The following is a 23,007-nucleotide window of genomic DNA, read 5'->3' on the forward strand; positions in this document are numbered from 1 at the left end:
ATATTACGTAAGTGAAAAAAGGCAGTCCTTGATTTATGTGGGAGTTAAAGGACATATCCTGATCAAAGATAACTCCCAGATTCCTTATGGTGGTGCTGGAGGCCAGGGTAATGCCATCCAGAGTAGCTATATCATTAGATAATGTGATTCTAAGGTGTTTAGGGCCCTGATAAAATAGGATTTTGTGGAAAAATTATTAAATGTTCAATTTCAATCCCATAAGTCAGAACAAGACACACATATAGCTTAGATTCACCACTGTAACAATATAAATCAGACATAAGACACACTGGTCTCACATCAGTGTCTTGTTCTGGCTAATAGTTCCATAAAGACCCACAAATTTAGCTCTTGACTTTCTTGCGGTTCTTTTTCTCATCTTGTTGCCTTTCTTCCTCAAGAAGTGATAAGAGCTTTTGATGTTGTCTCTTTTCAGAAAGAAGGGTATTAATTTCAGGTCAGCTTTATTTGGCAACACAAGCTCATGAATGGGTGTTCTATTAAAGAGTGATGCCACTCTGCACTGCTGTTTCCTGTTCATTTTTATTCATTTCCTGCCCCCCCCCCCCCTCCAGTCCTGGCTGCTGCAGTTGGCCAGGAGCCTGACCACAGCCACGGCTGTGCCCATGGCAGCTGTTACCCGGCAACAGGGGACTTGCTGGTTGGACGAGAGAAGAACCTGAAGGCCTCGTCCACATGTGGGATGAGGAGGAAAGAGCCCTACTGCATTGTCAGCCATCTGCAGGTCAGTGTGTGTGTGTGTGTGTGTGTTTGTGTGTGTGTGACTGCGTTTGAAAACATATCTGAGAGTAAAACATGATGTGTTTGCCCATCCCTGTCCTTTCTCCACATTCTATCTCATTGACCCCTGAAGTCTTTCACCTATGACCATGTAACCCCAACCTCTTTCTGTTCTGCTGCAGGATGAGAAGAAATGTTTCGACTGTGACTCCAGGCGGCCATATGACCCCGTCTACAACACCATCAATCACCGGATAGAGAATGTAATCACCACCTTCAAACCTCACCGCAAGAAGTCCTGGTGGCAGTCCGAGAATGGTGAGAAGACTCTGTGGTCACTTGTGGTGCACATTTTATTCAATGTCCTTGTTTAGACAACAAACTAATGCAAATTAGTTCTAAAAGTGAGTTCTGACAATAAACAATATTCGGTACCACTTTCTAATAAGGTACTATTTCTGAACACTTTATAATGTATTCTAATGGCTTTATGAATGGTTAATATACTTCATAGATTAGTACAGTAATAAACCAACCATGATAAGTGCAGTTGTGTAAGGGTAAGCTCAAAAGACAAATGAAGTGTCATGTTGGAGGAGGATAAACGCAAGATTCACCACAACCTTGCACACCAAAAATTATATTTAATAACTCATTGCTGATCTCCCACCATGGACTATTGAGAGCTGAAATTTTGAGAATTAGGTCATAGAAAAAACTCATAATATACACAAAGGTGTGATTTATGCCTTATCAGAAGTGTTTTCAAACTGCTTCAAGCATGAGGACTAGTGGTTGATTTGGCAAATATATGTCTTGTTAACTTCCCCACCTTGGTCTAAATTATATGATGCACAGCAGACTATACAACAGGTAGATTCCTGCTGCCCTTCATATCGTTTGCATGAACTCTGATGATATTTAATCACTTTCTGATGCCATAACAGCGAAAACCAGGTCCCTGCTGTACTCCAGTCACTGCTTCAAAACATGTCTGCTTCTTAACTCATACATCATGTAACTGATATAATTTTCTTTGATAATAAGATATGATACTCATTTATCTCATGAAAGCTGTCAGACTGCTCTCATCTGCTCACTACGACAGAGTAGTAATAACTATATAGTATCTTTCTTGTAAATGTTCAACTTTATTCTTGAAATGTAAAGATGTTAGTCCTGAAATTTTTTATTCTTGTAATATTACAATTTATTTATTTTTTTTACAAAATATCATGACTTATTATGATTTTTTTCCGAACATTGGCCCTAATATTTTGTCATAGATCTATAAAGCATTAGTATTAACATTCATAAAGCCATTTGTTACACCTTTTAAACATTTACCCTAACCCTAAATAGAGTACCCATACATGTGAGTGTAAGAGGAAAAAAGAATATGGACTAACCAGTCAGGTATGCATTCATTTATTTCAGAACTCTGCAGTGAGCATTGCTGTCATATGAAAGTTCATTCATTTTATATGACAGAATCAGTTTTTCCTGCAGTGAAAATGTCACATCTCTTGGATGTGGTTCAAAGTATGAATTGAACTGCATTTGTTTGTATGAAAATAATTATATTTTGCTTTTTATTAAACTTAACTCTTCATTACATTTTTGTTGCGAAAGAGAATTAATAGAAATCTATTCTGTAATCATACAGTAAATAACCATGCCTTATTTTACATCTGAACCCCCTGACTGGTTAATGATGAGATTTCTGAAAATGTCAAAATTACTAGGTGTATGAAAAAGCCCTATATACTTTCATATTTGTGTTTGAGATAGGTAGAACTTGATTTTCTCAGCAGCCTAAATGTGTCACTAGTACCGTTTGATCTCAGCTTTCATTTTCATTTCTACCATTTTGTACTGAACCATTAACTAAAGCTCCTGAGGCCATTGCGAAATACTTCTAAAAGCATTAACACGCAAGAAACTGCTCATAATACAGCCATGTACCCTTCCAAAGTTGGGTATATGACAATAGTAATATGGTCTCTACTTATACTGAAGTGTAGATGCTGGAATATAGTTAGAGCTATTGATATTTGAGAGAGGAATGGGGTGATGGAGAGATAGAGAGAAGAAAATGAAAGGGTATAAAGAGATGGGGGAGAGGGTATCTTGAAGCAGAAATAATGTTATTGGAAAGAGGGACAAAACTTGGAAAAAGAACAAGATACTAAAAGTTTATTGAAACCACAGGCAGTATGCAACTGTTAGCTCCTGAGAACTTAAGCAGTATTAAGTTTGCACACGCACACAAACACACACACACTGTGGACAACATCCTCTGACCAGCAGCAGATGGGCTTAATAACAGAGTAGGCCCTGCTCTGGCATCTCAACAGAGGGAGAGAAAGGGGGGATGAAAGGGGATGGAGAAAAGTAAAACCTCTGTTGGAAAGATAAAAGTGAAAGTTGAGGGAATAATAAAGACTGAGTGAGAGACAGTAATAAGGACAGGGTGAGGGAAGAAAGTTTAACTGATATATTTTCACTCACGCATAAATCTTCATCACAGTGACTGGCTGTGAAGCTCATGTCTCTGCGGAAGAGCCAGCTGGACACAAGGCTCATTTTCAGCTGTTTGTGAACTATTTACTGTAATAGAGTGTTATTGATGACAGCACTGTGCAGCACTACCAGACCCTGAATAGAACAGAGAGAAACAAATGAAGAAAGGGGACAGGAAGTATAGCGGTTATTTTTACTTCTGGTTTCTACTGCTTTTCCATGGCGTGCACAGTAGGCCTATTTGATATGGATTACAGTGGTTTGATTGTGTGCACTCATTAATCAGAAAGGTCATTTCCCGGGATTGCATGCATACATGCAGACATTATAAGGCACTGTGAGTGACTGTTGGCTAAATAGTGAAACAGGTGTGTTCTGCATGTATTGGTTGTGTGTGTGTGTGTTTGTGTCTTTCCATTGAAAGTCATTATTTATGACTTTCCCAACAAATGCTTTGTTAGCAACACTCAAAATTGACACTTTAAATTGTCCTCTCACTCCTTCTTTACTATGTCTTTCTCTCTCTCTCTCTTTCTATCTCCACCTTTTTCCCTCAGCTCTATCTGTGTCACACCCTTCCTCCTCTTTCTTTTCTTTTTCCTTGCTGTTATTGTTAACTGTTAATTTATGGTTGATTATGATTATGTATTTGTTATTCTAGTTTGGCAGCTACAAACAGTATGTGTTTATCAAGGCACTTGGGCTCAATGCTAGCCCATCATTAAAACTTTGGTCTTAAGCACCTTGTAATAAATACTAGTTATAAATGTGAAAGACAAGGGTTAATGGTGTTGCTAGCCCTGGACTAATAAGGCCCAAGACTATTGTGTAAAAATCCCTTATTTAGGTATTAGTAGGCTCCCTGTTAACATGATAGGCTAACCTAGCTTATGTAGCTGGTTTATTTTTTGAACAATTTTATTCACCTGCTACAACATTTTTTGTTTTTTTTTTCAGTACAGAAACAAGGAAGGCAGTACCTACTGTAGCAGCTAATGCTTTAATGAAGCCATTGAATACAGGTTATAAACCCTTTCCTTATTAGAAAGTGGTATCTGGGCACACCCCAGTAGTCTACTGGCCAAGACTCATTCCAGCTGCGGACCTTTGTTGTATGTCATACCCCTCTCTCTACCCATGTTTCCTATCTCTGTGTGCTTTTACCTGTCACATAAACATCAAAAACTCATCTTAAATAAAAAGTGATATCCTAAAGTGTGGACCATCTGAGATAACATCTGGAGCAGACAGATGATTTTCATGTCTATGTTCAACAGCTTAAAGCAGCACTAACCACTTATTTTGGCCACATCAGGGCAAAACTCAACAAAAAGCTCCACAGAGTGGGTTCAATACTACAGGCGACACCTTTCACATTACACATTTGAGTAATACAGTCATTTGAGCCATTGTTTATATAAAAATATTGGTTTGTGCAGCTTTAATAGGTAGATTGCTGGAATACGATGCATATGTCTCCTTTGCATGCTAATGCTCTCAAACTCTTGTACTATAAGCCTCAGGAAAGTAGTGTGTATCACACACATCTATGCTGTCATTACATGCAAGTCATAAATGTTAAAAAGGTGATTTCCCTGATGTGTGTCAGCACATGTGTTTTTGCAAAACATGCAACTGAAAATTTTTCCATTAATCTGTTTTGCTTTGACATGAACTGTATGTATGAGGAAGCTGTGTTGTGGTTTGTCTGCAAATCACCAGTGTGAAAGTTGTTTGGTTGTGGTGTTCATGTGGTGCAGCTTTTATATGCTGGAATGGGAAAGTCCTCTTGGCTTTGTACATGCAGTATAATACCAAACACAGAGAACAAGAGTGAAAGTAGTCCTTGGAGTGAAGTGGCCCTTCAGACTAGTCGTTGCTCTACAACTCAGGAAGTGTGTGGGCTTTTCCGACATGCTCTCTACATTTTCTCCTGCCAAGACTGAATGCCTTTTCCTGTCAAGATGCCATTCCCCATGCCAAAAGCACGGTTGCTACTTCACTTACCGCTGCTAGCCATTATTCTCTGTCATCCATCTGTCATAAATTGATGATATAGATGGAAAAGAAGTGGAAGTGGTTTATGAATTATTAATACAATCTAACTGACAATAATTATCTGTAAAAGAAAATGTTAGCATTGTATAAACTTAACTTAACACTTAAACTAACAACTTAACAACATGGCACTCTCTCTGTTTGTCTCTCACCCAGGAAAGTCGAATGTCTTTATCCAGCTGGATCTGGAAGCAGAGTTTCATTTCACTCACCTGATTATGACCTTCAAGGTAGGGCAAAAGCTCTTGTTGTCAGCTTATTGACCTGCATCGACTAGTTGCTGGTAAAATGAATATTGCAACAAATACGGTGCACAATTTTTATCCACAACATTCTTTTGCAGACATTCCGTCCGGCAGCCATGTTGATTGAACGGTCAGCAGATTTTGGTCGTACCTGGCAGATATACCGCTACTTTTCCCATGACTGTGCTGCTGCCTTTCCCGGAGTATCTCAGGGTCCTTTGCGTAACATTAATGATGTCATCTGTGAGTCACGCTATTCTGACATTGAGCCATCCACAGAAGGAGAGGTGAGTGATTGATTAAAGGAATAACGTAAAATGACAGTTCAAATTATTTGCATAAGATAAACATATAAATGTATTCTATTTTGCTGAATACAAATATCTTGCCACATTAATGCATGTTTTTTACTGTGAAAATATGGTGGTTTCTTTCCCACATTGATGGCTGTGGCCACAAATATACTTGCAGCAAAGCCTAAGGAATAGTTCCACATTTTAAGAAATATGCTTATTTGCTTACTTCCCAAGAGCTAGATGACAGGATCAAAACCAATCTCATGTCTCACCACTCTCAGTTGATTAGCCTATTTTAGCATTAAGACTGGAAGCAGGGGGCTAGCCTGGCTCTGTCCAATTTTTTAAAAAATCTGCCAATTTTATAGTTCTGTTTGTGATGGATTAATATAATGAGATATAACAAGTTGCTTAGTAAAATGTAGAGATGTTGGACAGTGCCAGGTTAGCTGGTTCCCCTGTTTTCAAGTCTTTATGCTAAGCTAAGCTAATTGCCTGCTGGCCCTGGCTTCATTTTTGGCATAAAGACATGAGAGTGGTATCGATCTTCTTGTCTAAGTCTAGGCAAGAAAGCAAAAAAGCTAATTTCCTAAAATGTGAAACCATTCCTTTAAAGATCAAGTGTGTTTTTGAATCGAACCATGGAGAGTTTACTCCCCCTGGTTCAGTTTGTTTGGGCAGGTGTGAACACAGCAGTCACACTCAGGTGTGGACCAAAACAACTGGACCGATACCTTGTTGAAGAGGTGGTCTCAGTCCGGTTACAAACGAAGGAAGCATTGCACATTTTTTTTATTAAACCAGCTACTGTAGCCAGATGTACTGTGTGTTGGTATGTGTGTGTGTGTGTGTGCGTGTGTGGTATGTGCTAAATATGTGCTCCCTTCTCTTCTTCAGCTGACTGATGGTAAGAGCACATCTTCTTTGTGTAACGTTAAGCAACACATTTTTCTCTAGACGCTGCCTTGAAGTGTGTTCAAATGTGGCATTCTACTCACATATTTTGGCTTGGTATAAGGCCGAAACAATGATTGCAATTGCTGCAGTGCAGCGCCTGGGACCAACTCCAGTTCTTTTGCCAGTGCCTTGGTCAGGCGTACTGACAGGAGTAGTATTGTAGCATTGCATTGTCAGTCATTCCTTTTCCTAACAAATTGAATTAATAGATTCTGCATTTGAAAACAATGTGTGGCAAAAGGACACTGGCAAGTTCCACTATACCAACAGAAAGGACAAAGAAGCTTTCAAATAATAAGAGAAAGCACAAACAAAATTTTACACACATACCAAAATCTGTGGTGCACAGCCTGTCTCATATGTTGCTATTTATGTCATTATTATTTCACAACTCTGATAGTTCAAATATGTAATGAGTGTGTATAATATGTATGTCCTGGCCTAGGTCATCTATCGAGTGTTGGATCCAGCCATCTGGATTGAGGATCCATACAGCCCAAACATCCAGAGTAGGTGACGCTTGTGTTTTTAACAGCAGACTGATGGTGTATAACACTGCAGGGTGATGCAAAATGCTAAGGTCATGATGCACAAACATAATACCTTTTTTAGGTGGGATGAATGATTTTCTTTTTTATTACTGAATCATTTCTGCCTATATGAAATTTATAAAATGTATAAAAGCTTAAGAGGTGTACAGCATGTTGAGATCGAGGGCCTGTTGTAAAAATTACAAATATATCATGAAAGACTAATACTTACAATACTCATGACCCTGTGTTCACATTTGTCAGCATAAATCAGCTTCTAGTGGGCACAATTAGCTCTTTTTATCCAGCTGTGACACTTTACGGACTGTAACAGCCTCTCTCCCTGGGGTGTGAAACATGGCCCTGCTGTGTGGAAGACATGAAGAGATGTGAAAAGCAGCTGTTTCTCTCCCACACAACCTCGCTGTCCTGGCTCTCATGTTTAGACTGGCAGGACATGAGAGCTTTTCCCAGAAACCCGAACTTGATTTGCAATGCAGCAGCAGAGGTTGTCTTGTTCTGTTTTTGAATATCTCACTATAACTGACTCACATGAAAACCCCTGACCCCCTCACAGCTGAACAATCCATAGTCATTATCTTACTGTTGTCAAGACACTGAATCAACATCCTAAGTAGTTTTCTTGGGTCGCCTATTCATGTGTTCTTTGTATGTGCATCACTCTTAAAATGTACTGGCCATAAAGGCTCAAGCTCACTGAAAGCGATAATTGACGCGCGTCAAATGACGCGATGAATGAAAAGGAGAAATGCAGAGGAGGAAAATGAAAACTGAAACTAAGAGCGTCTGTGTCCACAGTAAATCATCTGTTGACTGTTTGATGGGTATTTATTTATGCTTTAAAACGTGACTGCCGTGAAATAATCAGAATATAACGTTTTATTTCTCTTATTCAGAAGTTTTGTGCTCACTACCGCTCGCTTTCCTTCGCTCGCTTTCCTCGCTTTCCTTACCACCGCTGCGCTGTCTGTCTCTCTCTCGCTCGCTTTATTGAAGGAATAGTTCGACGTTTTGGGAAATGTGCTTACTTGCCCAGAGTCAGATGAGAAGATCCATACTGCTCTTCTCATCTAACTCTCTGCAAGATAGAGGATTTCCCAATGTTGAAATTTGACGTCCGAATATTCATTTTTAATGATGTTATCAAAGATGTCTTAAATTATAAAATTGAATTGGAAAATGCCTTGAAATTGGCATTTGTAATATAATTGTGTTATATTACAAAAGGTTTTTGTGCAAAAAATTTCACAGTTGTGGATATTAAAAGAATACCAATGGATGTCTAATAAATACTGAGACAAGGTTTCCATTTATAGTCTCATCTGAAATGTTACCGTATGGCCATTTGCTATTAAAATAACAAGTGTTTTTGTTTTGTTATGTTTTCCTCCTTTAATAACTGAATGAAATATGGTCACCATCAGCTTATAAGAACAGTAACAGCTTGCTAAGACACAGCCTCTCTCAGCTCTGTTTGCCTTCAGTCAGACCTGGTAATATATACTATATTAGTCTCAAATTAGGCCCTTGGCCTTGCTGAAAGCTGCTGTTTGGCTCCTGCAGTTGCTGCTGGCTAAGTTGAAGCACCGTTCTTCAGTCTTGTATTACAGCATGAGGAGAAATAGTGTCTTAGTGTGGTGGAGCTGCAGGGATTAGCTCTTGTCTGTCATAGAGGGATTCTATTACTGCAGATAAACCCGGCGGGGAAGGGTCAGAGTTTCGAAGAAAATAAATCCTCCCATGAAGCATTTTATCCATCTTATCGTAACACTGCTGCCTTAACTGCAAATGCCTCCAGCAGGGTTTATAATGACAGGAAGCTAGAAGTTCTTAAATGCTGATCATGGCTGAGGTATTTCCCTTTTTTGTGGAGAACAATTGTAAAGAAGACTTAATACAAGTGGCAGCTGTTCTGTCTTTATGTATAATTATAATCACCCCGTTGGTAATGATGGTGATGCAAATGATACAAAAATGACTAGTACTGCGAGTGCAGACTTGTTTTATAATCCCACTACGTGAGAACTAGTGTTTTTAATATGTCGTACTGTTAGTTAGCATCACTGTTAGTCACTGTTAGTAGCCTGTGTGTGTGTGTGTGTGTGTGTGTGTGTGTGTAGTAATAGCTACTGTTGAACAGCTGGACTGTAACAGCAGATGATGTTCTGTGCCAGCAGATTGACAGGGTGAAAAGATGAACAAATGTCTCTGGAGAGAAGTATCTTCCTCCCTAGTATGAGCTCTCTCCACATAGTTTGAGAGGATAAAGAGACAGGGCATGGGAAGAAATTGTGTTGACAAATTCCAGATTCTTAGGACAAAACTTATAAATTAAGACATATTTAGAAAAGGGAAAAAAGGATTTTGGATAGATGAAGACCCAAACTCATGTCAGTTTCAAAGTTGTGAAGGTGCAGGTTTTAGTTTTCATTTGTGTTTGCCATGCTAATGGTGTGGCTCCAGGGATGGCAATGTTGATCGGTAGGTCAGTTTGGTTAGTCCACCACTTTGGCTCAGACTGAAATGTCTTAAAGGATAGGTTCTTTAGTCTGTCCTAAAACAACAGTCAGGTGCCCAAATAAACACTGACACATTTTTCTTGCCATTATCATTCCTCCTGTTCATACCATTATTCAAATTCCTCCTTCTTTGCAAAAATGTATTTAAAAGTTTATTTGAAGCTAATATGAGGCTTCTGTAGTCCAGATTATTCTAGTCTAGTCAATACCTTTAAAGGTTACAGTCATTTTAGTGACAAAGCCCGTTTTTGTTACCACTGCAGCTGAACAGGAAAACACTGTCTGATGAGACACAAAGGGAATTATTTACCTAAAATACTGTAACTGTGGCAGATATCTACTTTTTGACTAACTCTGACTGAAGCCTCATATTATCTACAGATAGTTTTTTGAATGCATTACTGCTCAAAACGAGGACTGTGGATTTTGTCCCTCATCATTTACATTATAAGCACACATGGAGGGAATCTTCTACTGGCCAGTATGAACAGGAGGAATGATTACAGTGAGGAAAATCTCCTTCAGTGTTCATATGAACACCTGACTGTTGGTTTAAGTCAGACTTTAAAAATTGTGAATCTGTCCTTTGACCCTTGTTCGATGAATTGTTATGAAATTTGTATGCAACATTTATGGTCTCCAGAGTAGAGCTGTAGTCTGCTGGTCAAGTAGTCGATTAGTTAGTTGATATGCTTTCGTCTGACTAAATTCTCATGGGTTGAATAATCTCTGTGTTATTTTCATAGGGAGAAAACTGCTACATCAATAGCTTTCCAGGATTAATCCATTATTTCCTGCGGCGGGAGGGACAGACTACCAAATTACCTGTGAAAACAGGGGTGTATTCAAAACACCCCCGTTGTTTTCACAACTTTGAGCTTGCCCAACCTAATGAAGACTGCTGGGTCTAGCTGTACTAAATGTTTACTGAAAGTACTGAATGTTTACTGAATTAGTGTTTCTCCTATAATTATCACAACAAGAACCCCCGCCAGGTCAAGAAAATATTTTTAATGCCCCAAATAATGCCAAATATCCATTCATTCGGAAATCAATAGCGTTTGGGAGTCCCTGTGCTCCGATACATGAGGCAACCTCTGTGTAGTTGCCTGGGAAACTATTGGTAGCGACTAATTGATTAGTTGGAAGATTATGTACGATTTCAGTCGACCATGATTTTCTTTGGTTGACTACAGCCCTACCCCAGAGGATAAAGTCTATCGACTTTGGTTATCTCATTATAATGTTGATGTTTCCTCTAGCGTTACTAGCAGGTCAGAACTTGACTTCGACTTTTTCCAATATTTTGGTTTATGACCAAATACCTCTAAAGCTGATGACGTACCCCTCAGCCTCAACTGTATTTTGTGTTTAGTGCTAAATTGCAAATGTTAGCATTCTTACACGCTAAACTAAGATGGTGAACCTGCTAAAGATCAGCCTGTTAGCATGCTGCAGTGCGGTCGCTCCGCATACGCAGAGTACGCAGAGCGCGTGGAGCCTCAAGTACCAGGCGGGGGGGGCCCAAAATGAACGCTCAGTAGGGGCCCGCTGGGGACGCTCGACCCCGCGGGTGCGGCAGGAATATGAGAACTTCACTCTGTCAGCTTCTTCTGTTCATTCTCTATGGTAGTTCTTATCACTATGGGTGTAATACCCCCTCCCACCACAATGTGGGTTGCAATGCAGAAGCAGCGATTCAAAGTTTATGATTAACTTCGCCGAAAACTTTATCCAAAATATAGAGATATTCGCGTCTTTTTATGTTTATGGTGAATGAAACTTGCCAGACAAAGTTTCAACCTTCTGAGGCTCATTAAGAGCTATTTGCGTTCGTGTGTGGATGAGGCCAAACTATCCAACCTCACTTTGCTGTATGTCGAGCGGGACATGAACACTAATAAGGACCAAGCGGTTGGCAGGTTTGCCACCATGAAGGAGAGGAGGATTAAGTTTTAAAAGGGACCGTTAAATGTACAAAGTTTGTTAAACTGTTTGGATTATTTTGTTCTATGGAGGATGGAGAAATACACAAATGGACTAACGTTACACTAAACTACAGCAGTCTAAGCAGGGACAACAACTGGTGAGTGAAACATCCATAATTAGTCTTTATTAACTGAAAAGTTGGTTATGAAGAAATGAGTCATAATGTTAGATTAATGTGTTGTCTAACTCCATGTTTACCGCATCTCAGCACCTGTCTGTGTCACTGCCTGTGGTGTTGTAGACTGTCCACTTTGTATTTGAATAGGCCTTGTAGTGTTGTAGACCGCTGTGTCTATTTTATGTTTATGTCATTCCCGTGTTAGAAAGACATGGTACGGAGACAGACCACCTAACTTGTCGCTATCTATTGGTGGTGGTGCTGAACTGTTCGTCAGTCGGTGTATGTAGAGCACCACATGCGGTCCTTAGTGCTTAAACATTTGAACACGGCTAGCAAACTCTTTTCTTTTATGTTCTTCAGAACAAGCTTGTCTCAAAGTGGCTTCACTGTATGTTTCCTGAGACATAGGCTTGCATGGCTCAATAACAGTTTGTGATTATGAGTAGGATGTATCAGCTGTTTTACAGTTGCGAATTTTAAAGTGACTGTTTTAGAAAGGCCCCCTGAGAATGCTTGAATGCCCTGAGAGTCTAGCTCCGCCCCTGAATGGGGCATAATGGCAAGTAAGAGACAACACGAATCTCTGAAAAAAAGCTGAAAAACGGAAGAAGAGAAAACTGGGCGTCCAAATGGTTAGCAGCGGCCCTGGCATGCTGACAGTAGCATTTACTCACAGAGCTGCTAGCATGGCTGTAGACTAGGTTCATATTTCTTCAAGTCCGTTTTAAATTAATATTTATATTTGCATGAGTTATGATTAAAATGAGTTATTGGTTGCTGTAATCATTCATCCTGTCCAGACTGGTTCGATCTATACCTAAAGCAATTCCATTGTAACAGATGGGAGACAAAATTCTCATTTTAAGTCCTCATTCTGTACAAAAATATAATATATAAATAGGTCTTCTTTGTTTTTTGTGCAAAATTCCCTCATTGTGTATTGACAGGCAAGTGTTTCCTTGCTGAACTGCAACAGAGGGTTAGTAAAACAAAGAGGGAATTTTGTACTAAACTTTGATTTGTCTAACTCAGACTGCAGAAGCCTCATATTAGCTTCCGCTGGATTTTGTTCCACAACACTTACATTGGATTTATGTTGGATCTCTCCAAGGCCAGTATGGACAGGAGGAACCTTTACAGTGACCAATAACAGTTTCAATGTACACATGGGCATTTGAGTCTTGAAAAAATTTGAAACTATTCTTTAAACTTGATGTATGATATAATCTTGATGTTGATATATGCCCACTGGTCTGGTGTGGCATGTGCAATCATGGAAGATATGTTGTGTTCCAATCATGAAAATAAACTTTTATTCATAGGAAGATAATTAACAGATTTCAATGGCTATTTATTTGTACTTATGTTATAGACATGATGAAATTGCTTACAAGGTGGAAATAATTTAACACATCATTGGGATTTAACTAATTTCTTCCATTGTCCGTCTGTGTTTAAGTTCAATGTAACTTAAAACTCTGAGGACTAACTAATTCTAAGACCATCCCAGATCATTAACTGTTGCTCACCCATGATGCTTTGCCACACACACAGCTCTGTCATGCTCCACTGGACCTGACTTCCTCTTGCTGAGGCAGAAGGGCTATTGCACAGTCGTGTATGTGTGTTCCCTTTTGGGAAGGTTGATTGACAGAGGGTCTTTTTATGGCTTACTTTTTACTTAATTTGTTTGAAACCATATTGTTAAGCCATTTCAACCTTCATGTCACAGTAAACTAAATTCCAGTGTCCACATGAAAAGAAGCCTTACATAACTGCAGACCTGCATCCTGTTCCTTCCTCACTTATTCATGGCTTCTTTCCAACAGACCAGCTAAAGATTACCAACTTGAGGGTGAACTTCACCAAACTTCACACACTGGGAGACAACCTGCTAGACCCCAGACCTGAAATCAAAGAAAAGTATTACTACGCCATATATGAGCTTGTTGTACGCGGAAACTGCTTTTGCTATGGCCATGCCTCGGAATGTGCCCCTATCGATGGCATCAGGGATGATATAGAAGGAATGGTGAGTGATGAGGCTCCAGTTACAGTATAAACTTAATTAGCAATTTTTTCCCCAAATATCCTACTGTAATTTCCTCGCAGAATTTCAAAGGCAATGATTCTTGGTGCCTTATACATTGTCATAATTCATCTTCCCTTCTCTTCAAGGTTCATGGCAGGTGTGTGTGTAACCACAACACCAGGGGTTTGAACTGTGAGCTATGTGAAGACTTCCACAACGACTTGCCCTGGAGACCTGCTGAGGGACGCAACACCAACGCCTGCAAGAGTGAGTAGAGAGGAGGAAGCACAGGGGACATGAAGTCCAGTGCAAGAACTCCTTTATCACTAATTAATGCCAATAAGCATTCATGGAAAAAAGATCACATGTACCACTTTTTATAATTGTCAGCAGGCTTGTGTCCCTAAAAAAAAAAAGCACTGTGGCTCACAGTATAAGGTGTTTACAGCTCTGAAAATATAACACAGGCTACTGACACAGCTGTCTGTAGACAATTAACACTTGGTGAAAGTGGAAAAGCAGAATAACAATACATCAGCAACAACTAATTAGTTTGAAATAAATGTGTTTTCCAGAGTGTAACTGTAATGGCCACTCAAACCAGTGCCACTTTGACATGGCGGTGTATTTGGCCACGGGCAACATCAGTGGAGGAGTGTGTGATGAGTGTCAGCACAACACAATGGGACGCAACTGTGAAATGTGCAAACCTTTCTACTACAAAGACCCCATCAAGGATATCAGGGACCCACGAGTCTGCATAGGTGAGTGTGCTGTGTTCCATATCAGCAGTGGTGGGTAGTGACACATTACATTTTCTCCGTTACATGTACTTGAATATTTAAAAAAAAAATTGTAGCCTAAAGAGTATTTGTTTTTCCGAATGCTTTTTACTCTTACTCAAGTACATTTGCGATAAAATATATGTACTTCTACTCCATTACATTGGGCAACAAATTTCTCGCTTGTTTCACTGATATATTTAGATATGAATCATTTTTATATGCAGCTCAGCTCACATGCACGACAGCAATTGTATCGATAATTAGATTGTATAGCACTGTATTGCGCCGCATTTCAGCTCTCTGATCTTGCACTTCCTGACCCAAACAGCTGATCTGTGGCGTAATACAGTGCCCAGCATGCGTAGGACTACGGAAGTTCTATGATTGAGAAAATGTAGTGCCAAGAGCTGTACATTGCACAGCAGTACATTGCTCAGCTTTGAAATCTGAACTATCCCAACAATACATGTGCACTTCACATTTGTTATTACCTGTTGAGGACGCGTTTTAATACATTCATGTACTACTGTTATTGTTTTCAAAAGATGTATGTTTTGAAAATAAGTGAAAAAGAGTTAGCCAATTACTGACAAGATAGTTTGGAAGATGTACATTGATGTAATAAATAGGATCTAATGAAGTTACTCACCACTGGAGTAGTTTTTTATGAGATACCTTTTTACTCTCACTCAAGTAGTTATTTTTATACTTTTCCTTCTACTTGAGTCACTGTGAGTGCCGTTTTTGTTTACTCTATCCACCACTGCATAACTGAGAATATAATTGACATTTTCTTGAGAAAATGAATGTGACTGCTGCCAGCCGCTGCTACTGCATGATTGATAAAGTTGGCTAACATAAGCAGATGAATCTTGATTTACATTTCCCTTATCCCATCATTCTTTAAATGCTTGAAATGCAGCACAGCTGATGAGAATATGCAAAACATGTTGAAGAATTATTCAGCATTATACAAGGATAGATTAGCAAGATTTGAATAAAATCAGTGTAATAACCATGCTATTATTTTATATATTTAAAGTTATATTATGTACTGTAATACCACCTATACAGCAGGTGAAATGTCATCAAATTTTACACACTTGCTGGGGGTTCATATGTGCTCATGTCACTCCAATTACATTGTAATTGCATGTTGAATTTTAAAAGTTATGGCAGTGTTTGTCCCTGATAACATGCCTACCAGCCTACAGGCAAACGTTGTAAAAAATGGCATTGAAATGAAAAATAAACTGATGACATTCTTTGTACCAAGATTGGTGAAGAGTTAATGAAACATGTAGGAGAAAATGCAAAAAATTCATATGGATGTTTCTCATGCTGATAGATCCCTACTGATCTCAGGAATCCACTGAATGTTCTTTCAAGTTATTAGTTATTCCTGAGGTCCAATCACATACAACATTAACATCACATTCCAACACACCATAACACTAACTCATCACATCCAAAATCAGAGAAACTGAACAAAACCAGACAAACCAGGCATTAATATGTGTGTATGAGAGTGACAATGTTGGTGTGTGTGTGTGTGTGTGTGTGTGTAAATGTATGTATGTACTGGTCTTGTTTAAAAACTCAAAAGAAGATTGGCCAAACTTGTCTAGAGAAATGTTCAGTGTTTGTGAAATTGTGTGAATGTCCAACATTTCATTTTTATGTTTACAACCTTCTCGTGCATTAAAACCTCATGCCACCTGTCTGTCCCTCAGCTTGTGACTGCGACCCAGATGGTTCTCAGAATGGAGGGATGTGTGACAGTCACACTGACCCCTCCCTCAGCATGGTGGGAGGTCAGTGTCGTTGCAAGGCCAATGTCGAGGGGCCACGCTGTGACAAGTGTAAGACCGGCTTCTTCGGCCTGAGTGCTGACAACCCTCAGGGCTGCCAACGTGAGTACAGTCTCTGGTATAACTCATACAAACATAGAAATGTTATAATGACCAAGATTGTTGTTGCAAGGGCGTAGGTTTGTTTTCAGAAATCAGAGGTTCTTCAGCCAAAAAAGTATATCACTGCTATTTTCTGCATTTACATCATCCAGCAAATAACAATTTACGATATAATTGATTATCATGGTGTCCATAATAATGGTATTATACAAAAAATGCAGTGTAAATTCCTGCATTATTAACATAACAGACAAAATTTATATCAATCAATTTTTATTTATATAGGGCCAAATCACAACAAAAGTCATCTCAGGGCACTTTTCACATAGAGCAGGTCTAGACCGTACTCTTAATTTACAGAGACCCAACAATTCCCCCATGAGCAAGCACTTGGAGACAGCGGTAAGGAAAAACTCCCCTTTAACAGGTAGAAACCTCAAGCAGAACCCGGCTCTTAGTGGGCGGCCATCTGCTTTGACCGGTTAGGTTGAGAGAGAGAAAGAAAGAGGGAAAGGGGGGGGGGGGACAGAATAACAACAATCATAACAACAACGACACAGCAGCAGCCAGGGAAGGATTTTTCTAATCTCGCTTTTCAGTGTGCTGCAGTAACTACTAATTTTTTAAACAATTTCGCCCTCTTCCCTGTGGCCCCACCTTCACCCAGCTTGCCGGTGTGACCATCGGGGAACAGTGTCAGGTAGCTCCCAGTGTGACCCCGTCAGTGGAGACTGCTTCTGCAAGCGTCTTGTCACTGGACGCAGCTGTGACCAGTGTCTGGTAAGATGGAGCAAAAAGAGTTTTTCTGGCTTAACAGTAAAATCTCAAATATTGGCATTACATCTTTCGTTTTCTTTTTGTCTGTCTTTCTATATGTATCACTCACACTATGCCCCTGCCAAGAAGCCCTATTGCTGATAGTATGATAGTGAACAAAATATCTTCAGATATGTCATCCCTTTCCCTTACTGCTGGACTTCTGAACAGTGTTTTCATCTTTTTGTCCTTGAGTCTTTTTCTTACCATTCTGTACTTGACACTGAACATGATACAATTAAATATAAACACAAGCACTTTTCCCTTTCCCTTCTTCTTCTGTCTGTTTCTTTCTCCTATTTTCCTCTCACCCTCCCTGCCCAGCAGCCCGAGGTGTTAGTTTGTGATCAACTTCCTGTTCTAATTCAACCTCTTGTCCCAAACCTACTCAGCCAGGAATAGTATAGGCAGGAATGTGAGCTCCTGTCTGGGCTCTGTGTCTAAATTTAGCCCAGGGATTTGAGGCTTGTCTGGTTGGTGTGGGTTACAGCAGGCCTAAAATGGTCAGGCTTGGACTAGGTCGGAAAGTGGATCCTATCATCTGATAAGCCCCGTGAAGTTTCATTTCAGAAATAATCATGTAATGATAATAGTGGAAAAGTCATTTGGAAGAGTTAAAGTACCTTATTGTCATTGTGGTGAAACTGTGTTTGATTAAGTAATATAAACAGTATAAATGCCCATTTTCACATAAAAAGAGGCTGCCTCACTGAAGAGTAAAAGTTGATGTAATCACTGCCTTACTGTTTTCTTTGTTGGCTTTCCAAATAGTTATCAAGTGTAGCAGACTAGCAAGAAAACAGCCAGTCACAGACCAGTATCACTGTACTGTGAAACAAACTTTAACTGGATTGATTCAAATACAGTGTAAAAATGACCAGATTCTTATAAAACTTTAATGGAGAAACCACAAAAGTTGTAATTTAAGATTTCTCAAAGTACAAATACATCAGCCAAAATATCAAGTTGAAAAGTAAATTTGCTGACTGTAAAAAATCCTGTGTTCACATTGTCAAGTGAGCTCTTTTTGGAAGAGAAGATCTCACGATGTCAATTGAAAGGAATGGTACAGTAATGATATGCCCCAAAGCTATGAATGTTGTTTTATTGGATTAGAGAGCTGGATACAGTATGTATGACTCACACTCAGTCATGACAGTTAAACTGCAGTGGAAGTTCCCCTCTCAGTCTATAATAGCGCAGAGAATGATGTATCATGTCTGTCTGGAGCTAACTGTTGCTCTGTCCTCTTCTGTGTCTGTCTGTCAATCACCCTGCCCTCTGTCTGTCCTTGTGTGTTTCTAGACAGAACACTGGGCCCTGAGCCATGACTTGAATGGCTGCAGAGGCTGCGAGTGTGATATTGGAGGAGCCCTGGATAACCAGTGAGTGACACCAGAGCTTCAACTCTGGGGCCCATTTCACCAAATTTGCAACATTCAAGCTGCAACTTGTAAAATTAGATCATTTCCACTTGCGTTAATTTTGACACTGTAAACTAATCAAAAGAAAAAGAAAACCATACTTGGAACACATGCATGAGTGTGCAAGAGGACTGTAGGACTTGCAAATTTATCTGCAAATTGTGAGTGACAATAATTTGTGAGACATGACATTGACATTATTTGTGATCTGCGTGTAAACAGTGCTTGCAAATCACTTTTGTGAAACAGGTCCCTGAGTCACAGGTCGCACATTAAATATGAAGCTGTTTCAAATGAGATTACACAGCATGGTGATCACTTTCAAGACTCAACACTCAGAAATCACTTACTATCTCCAGAATAGCAGCTGTTGCTTCATGTGCTCAGATTTATTGGCCTCCACTGTGGGAGCAATAATTTGTTACACCACGTGTTACTAATTCCTAATTTTTTGTGCAACCAGAGGTTGACATCCTGTATTCAAACATTATGTGCTAATTTAGTTCCCTGATGATAATGGAAAACAAACATTTGTCTCTTTTTTTTGCTAACGCTTAAAACCTGAAAAAATAAATAAAACATATATTTATTGTTTTTGGTAATGACAGTGTTGACTGGTACAAGTCAAAACACTAATAGCCCGATTTTTTTTCAGTGTTGCCACGCTAAAAAATAGCCGCCACTTTAATCCAGATTAATACCTCAACAAGTAACTTAACTTTTCCTCTTGTAACATCATTAGCTCAGTTTTTTAATTTATTCACTACTTTGTTTCATGACGGAATACCCACAAAAGTAATGTCACTCCTATCTGCATCAGTTGCACTTTCAGTTTTGTGTTAATTATTGAATGTTAGCATGCTAACATGCTAAACTGAGATGGTGAACATGGTGAACATTACCTGCTAGACATTAGCATGTTTGTCATCGAGTACCTTCATGTTAGCAAGCTGACGTTAGCATCTGACTCTAAGCACAGCTGATCCAAAGTACAGCCTCACAGAGCTGTTTGTGTGCCTATAGACTCTCAGTCTTGTTATAAGAGAGCAATGATTTTAGTAATAGTAAACAGTAATTTTGGAAAGTTTGACTTTAATCTATGATTTACAGTAGAGAGGGCTTAGTTATATAAATTGAAATAGTAATTGTTTACATCATTGATTTAAGGCTAGGCACCCAACATTTGCAGCTAAGCTATAATATAAACCAGTGGTAGGCAAATGGCAGCCCATGGGCCAAATCCAGCCCTCCAGTAAATATTGGGCCCTCTTATGAAAGCTGAGGTTTTTACTTATATAGTAAGTTTACTTATATAGTTTGCATATTTTTTCACAAATCTACTTTAGATAACAAAACAAGCTTGTGTAAATCCCAATGAATATAACCTTGTTACAGCTAATACTATGCCCACAACAGGAGCATTAAAACCAATGGTTTCTTCAAGCTGTTTAAACAGTGCATGGTGCAGAAATTAGGTCCAATAAACCTACAAGAAATTACATTTTAATTCTTTTAGCATCGTGGACCAGAACATATTTGTTCTTCACAAACACAAAAAAGTGGCGATCTAACAAAAGTGGAGTGTTGATTCTGTTTTCTTCTAGGGCTAAGGCAATAACAACAGAACTTTTAATCAACCATAAATGAAACAGGCCGCTGTTTATCATGTGTGGATAACCAGAAAAGTATATCTCTAGTAATCTCTATATCTCTAGTAATATGATCTACAACACAGAATATATATTCACGTATGATTAATTTTTAGCTAGTATTAAAATAAGCTGTAACTCTGTTAGCTCTCACTTACCAATGGGGAAAATGACATCTGCCATCAGATACAATCCTAAACAATGTTATATATCAATTTTATTTTTAAATGAATTAAAGGTAATAAACAAAATATATAGGCCTGAGTTTGCTTAAAGTTGTGGGCCATTTAAAAAACTGGCCTATTGTTGAACCTAATTGCTGACCTCCGATATAAACCATAGCTGTGAAATAACAACTATTGTCTCCTCTATGTGTCTTCTCTAGCTGCTCCATGGAGAGCGGTCAGTGTCGCTGCCGCAGTCACATGACAGGACGCCAGTGTATGCAGGTGGAGTCTGGATATTTCTTCATGGCTATGGATCACTTCCTTTATGAGGCTGAGTTTGCCAAAATGGGACAGGTGAGCCAACCCATATTCTGCATGGGCACACTTTTGTATTGAGTGATTCCATGGCTTCTACAGTAATGACATTTGGTGTTGTGTAATTTTTCAATTTGCTTACTTATAAGTTTGGAAATATATAAAATCATATTGATGAAATAAGTTTAATAGCTGTATACATCTGTATATACTCAGGGTTCTGTGTTGGAGACGAGGGAGCACCAGCCAGGTCGCCCTGCCACATGGACCGACATTGGGTTCGCCAGGGCACCTGAGGGTGGCACCCTAGAGTTCCTCATCAGCAACATTCCCTACTCCATGGAATATGACCTGCTTATCCGCTACGAGTCACAGGTGTTTGTGCATTTATGATCTCTGCTGACGTTTCTGAACCTTTCTCAAGACTACAAACATCAGGCACAAAAAAGCTTGCTTAGAAATGATCTTTACATCTATCACAGTGGACTGCTCAGATCATAATGAAAAACTTAACTATGTGCAGCCTTCCATATACAGAAAGCCCTCCTGACTATTAAGGTAACCAACATTACTTTGCATGTTTGATCCCATTAACTATGAATCGTGTATTTTATTGTACATGTTGAGCATTTTCCATAGCATTTTATACTCCCCCTTTATACTCCCTTGTTTCATGATCTGCCTATTAACCATACGACACTGATTCTATTTAGATGCCCCGGGACTGGGAGGAGGTGCGAATAACAGTGATTCGTCCTGGGCCGATTCCTACCAGCAGCCCCTGTGGAAACACTATCCCAGATGATGACAAACTCACTGTCTCCCTGCCGGCTGGAGCCAGGTTTGTGGCACAAACTCACGTGCAATCACATACTCACTTCTGCGCTGAATGTAAACTGTGTGCTGACTATGTTTGCTCCAGGTTTGTGGTCCCTCCTCAGCCTGTGTGTCTGGAAAGAGGTGTGACTTACACCCTCCGCTTTGAGTTCAGACGCTATCAGGATGCCAACAGTATCCTGAATGGAGCAGCCAACGCTGTCCTTCTTGTGGACTCTGTGAGATGAATTCCTTTTTCCAATCCTATAAAATAAGCATCTGACATAAATAAATTGCAGTTTTCACTCCACACACTGACATATCCTTCCCCTTTATTTCATAAATCCCTGTTCTACCGCTCCAGATCGCGTTGATGCCACGCTACTCCTCTATGGAGATGTTTAACGCAGGGGATCCAGCCTCCAACAACAGGAAGCAGACCTATGAGCGGTATCGCTGCCATGAGGGGGCAAAGAGTGTGACCCGCCCACTGATGAGTGACACCTGTGCTAAGCTAATCACCAGCGTGTCGGCCATCATCAATGACGGGGCCTTACGTGAGTGCAAAAAGGCTTACCCAATGTTAATTAAAACACTTCTGCCTTCTTTGAATGACATTTATGTTGTTTACTATGAAGTAGGTTGCAGGTTGATGTGACCCTTACCCTCAGCTTTGACATCCCTGTGGAGGAAACATGGCTCCATTATTTGTATTAATGAAGTTAACATTATTATGATTTTGAAATGAAGAATTTCTAGACGAAATTTCTTCAGATTTTTTTCAACTTACTGCTGACTTGACCATTTGTTCATTGATACTTTTCTCCTCTGCACGTGGAGAAAACCTGGTAACCTGGTATTGACATGATATTTTTTAGCAATAGATGGAACTCAGAGACATAGAAACTGCTAATAATTCATTCAAATTCAAATACAGACATTTAAATTTCCAATCAGTTAAAGGACGGGTTCACAATTTTTCAAGTCTGTCTTAAAACAATAGTCAGATGCCTAAATGAACATTGAAACAGGTTTTCTTGCTGTAATCATTCCTCCTGTTCATACTGACCATCCCTACATAATGCACTTA

General features: G+C 39.4%; 1 protein-coding gene across 2 annotated transcripts in view; it reads left to right on the plus strand.

The window, feature by feature from the left end:
* lamb2 (laminin, beta 2 (laminin S)) overlaps positions 1-23,007 on the plus strand; it is a 61,715-nt gene that overhangs the window by 20,635 nt on the left and 18,073 nt on the right. For both annotated transcript variants that reach the window (XM_044350884.1, XM_044350885.1), the window contains exons 3-18: positions 576-745; positions 924-1,059; positions 5,479-5,552; positions 5,666-5,854; positions 7,266-7,329; positions 13,830-14,032; positions 14,179-14,299; positions 14,608-14,796; positions 16,551-16,730; positions 17,398-17,510; positions 18,852-18,931; positions 21,005-21,140; positions 21,318-21,476; positions 21,815-21,942; positions 22,024-22,156; positions 22,282-22,474. In XM_044350884.1, coding sequence (XP_044206819.1) covers positions 576-745; positions 924-1,059; positions 5,479-5,552; positions 5,666-5,854; positions 7,266-7,329; positions 13,830-14,032; positions 14,179-14,299; positions 14,608-14,796; positions 16,551-16,730; positions 17,398-17,510; positions 18,852-18,931; positions 21,005-21,140; positions 21,318-21,476; positions 21,815-21,942; positions 22,024-22,156; positions 22,282-22,474 — 2,268 coding nt within the window. The remainder of the gene's footprint in view (positions 1-575; positions 746-923; positions 1,060-5,478; positions 5,553-5,665; positions 5,855-7,265; positions 7,330-13,829; positions 14,033-14,178; positions 14,300-14,607; positions 14,797-16,550; positions 16,731-17,397; positions 17,511-18,851; positions 18,932-21,004; positions 21,141-21,317; positions 21,477-21,814; positions 21,943-22,023; positions 22,157-22,281; positions 22,475-23,007) is intronic.

Source organism: Thunnus albacares, chromosome 5 (assembly GCF_914725855.1).
Source record: "Thunnus albacares chromosome 5, fThuAlb1.1, whole genome shotgun sequence".
Taxonomy (NCBI): domain Eukaryota; kingdom Metazoa; phylum Chordata; class Actinopteri; order Scombriformes; family Scombridae; genus Thunnus; species Thunnus albacares.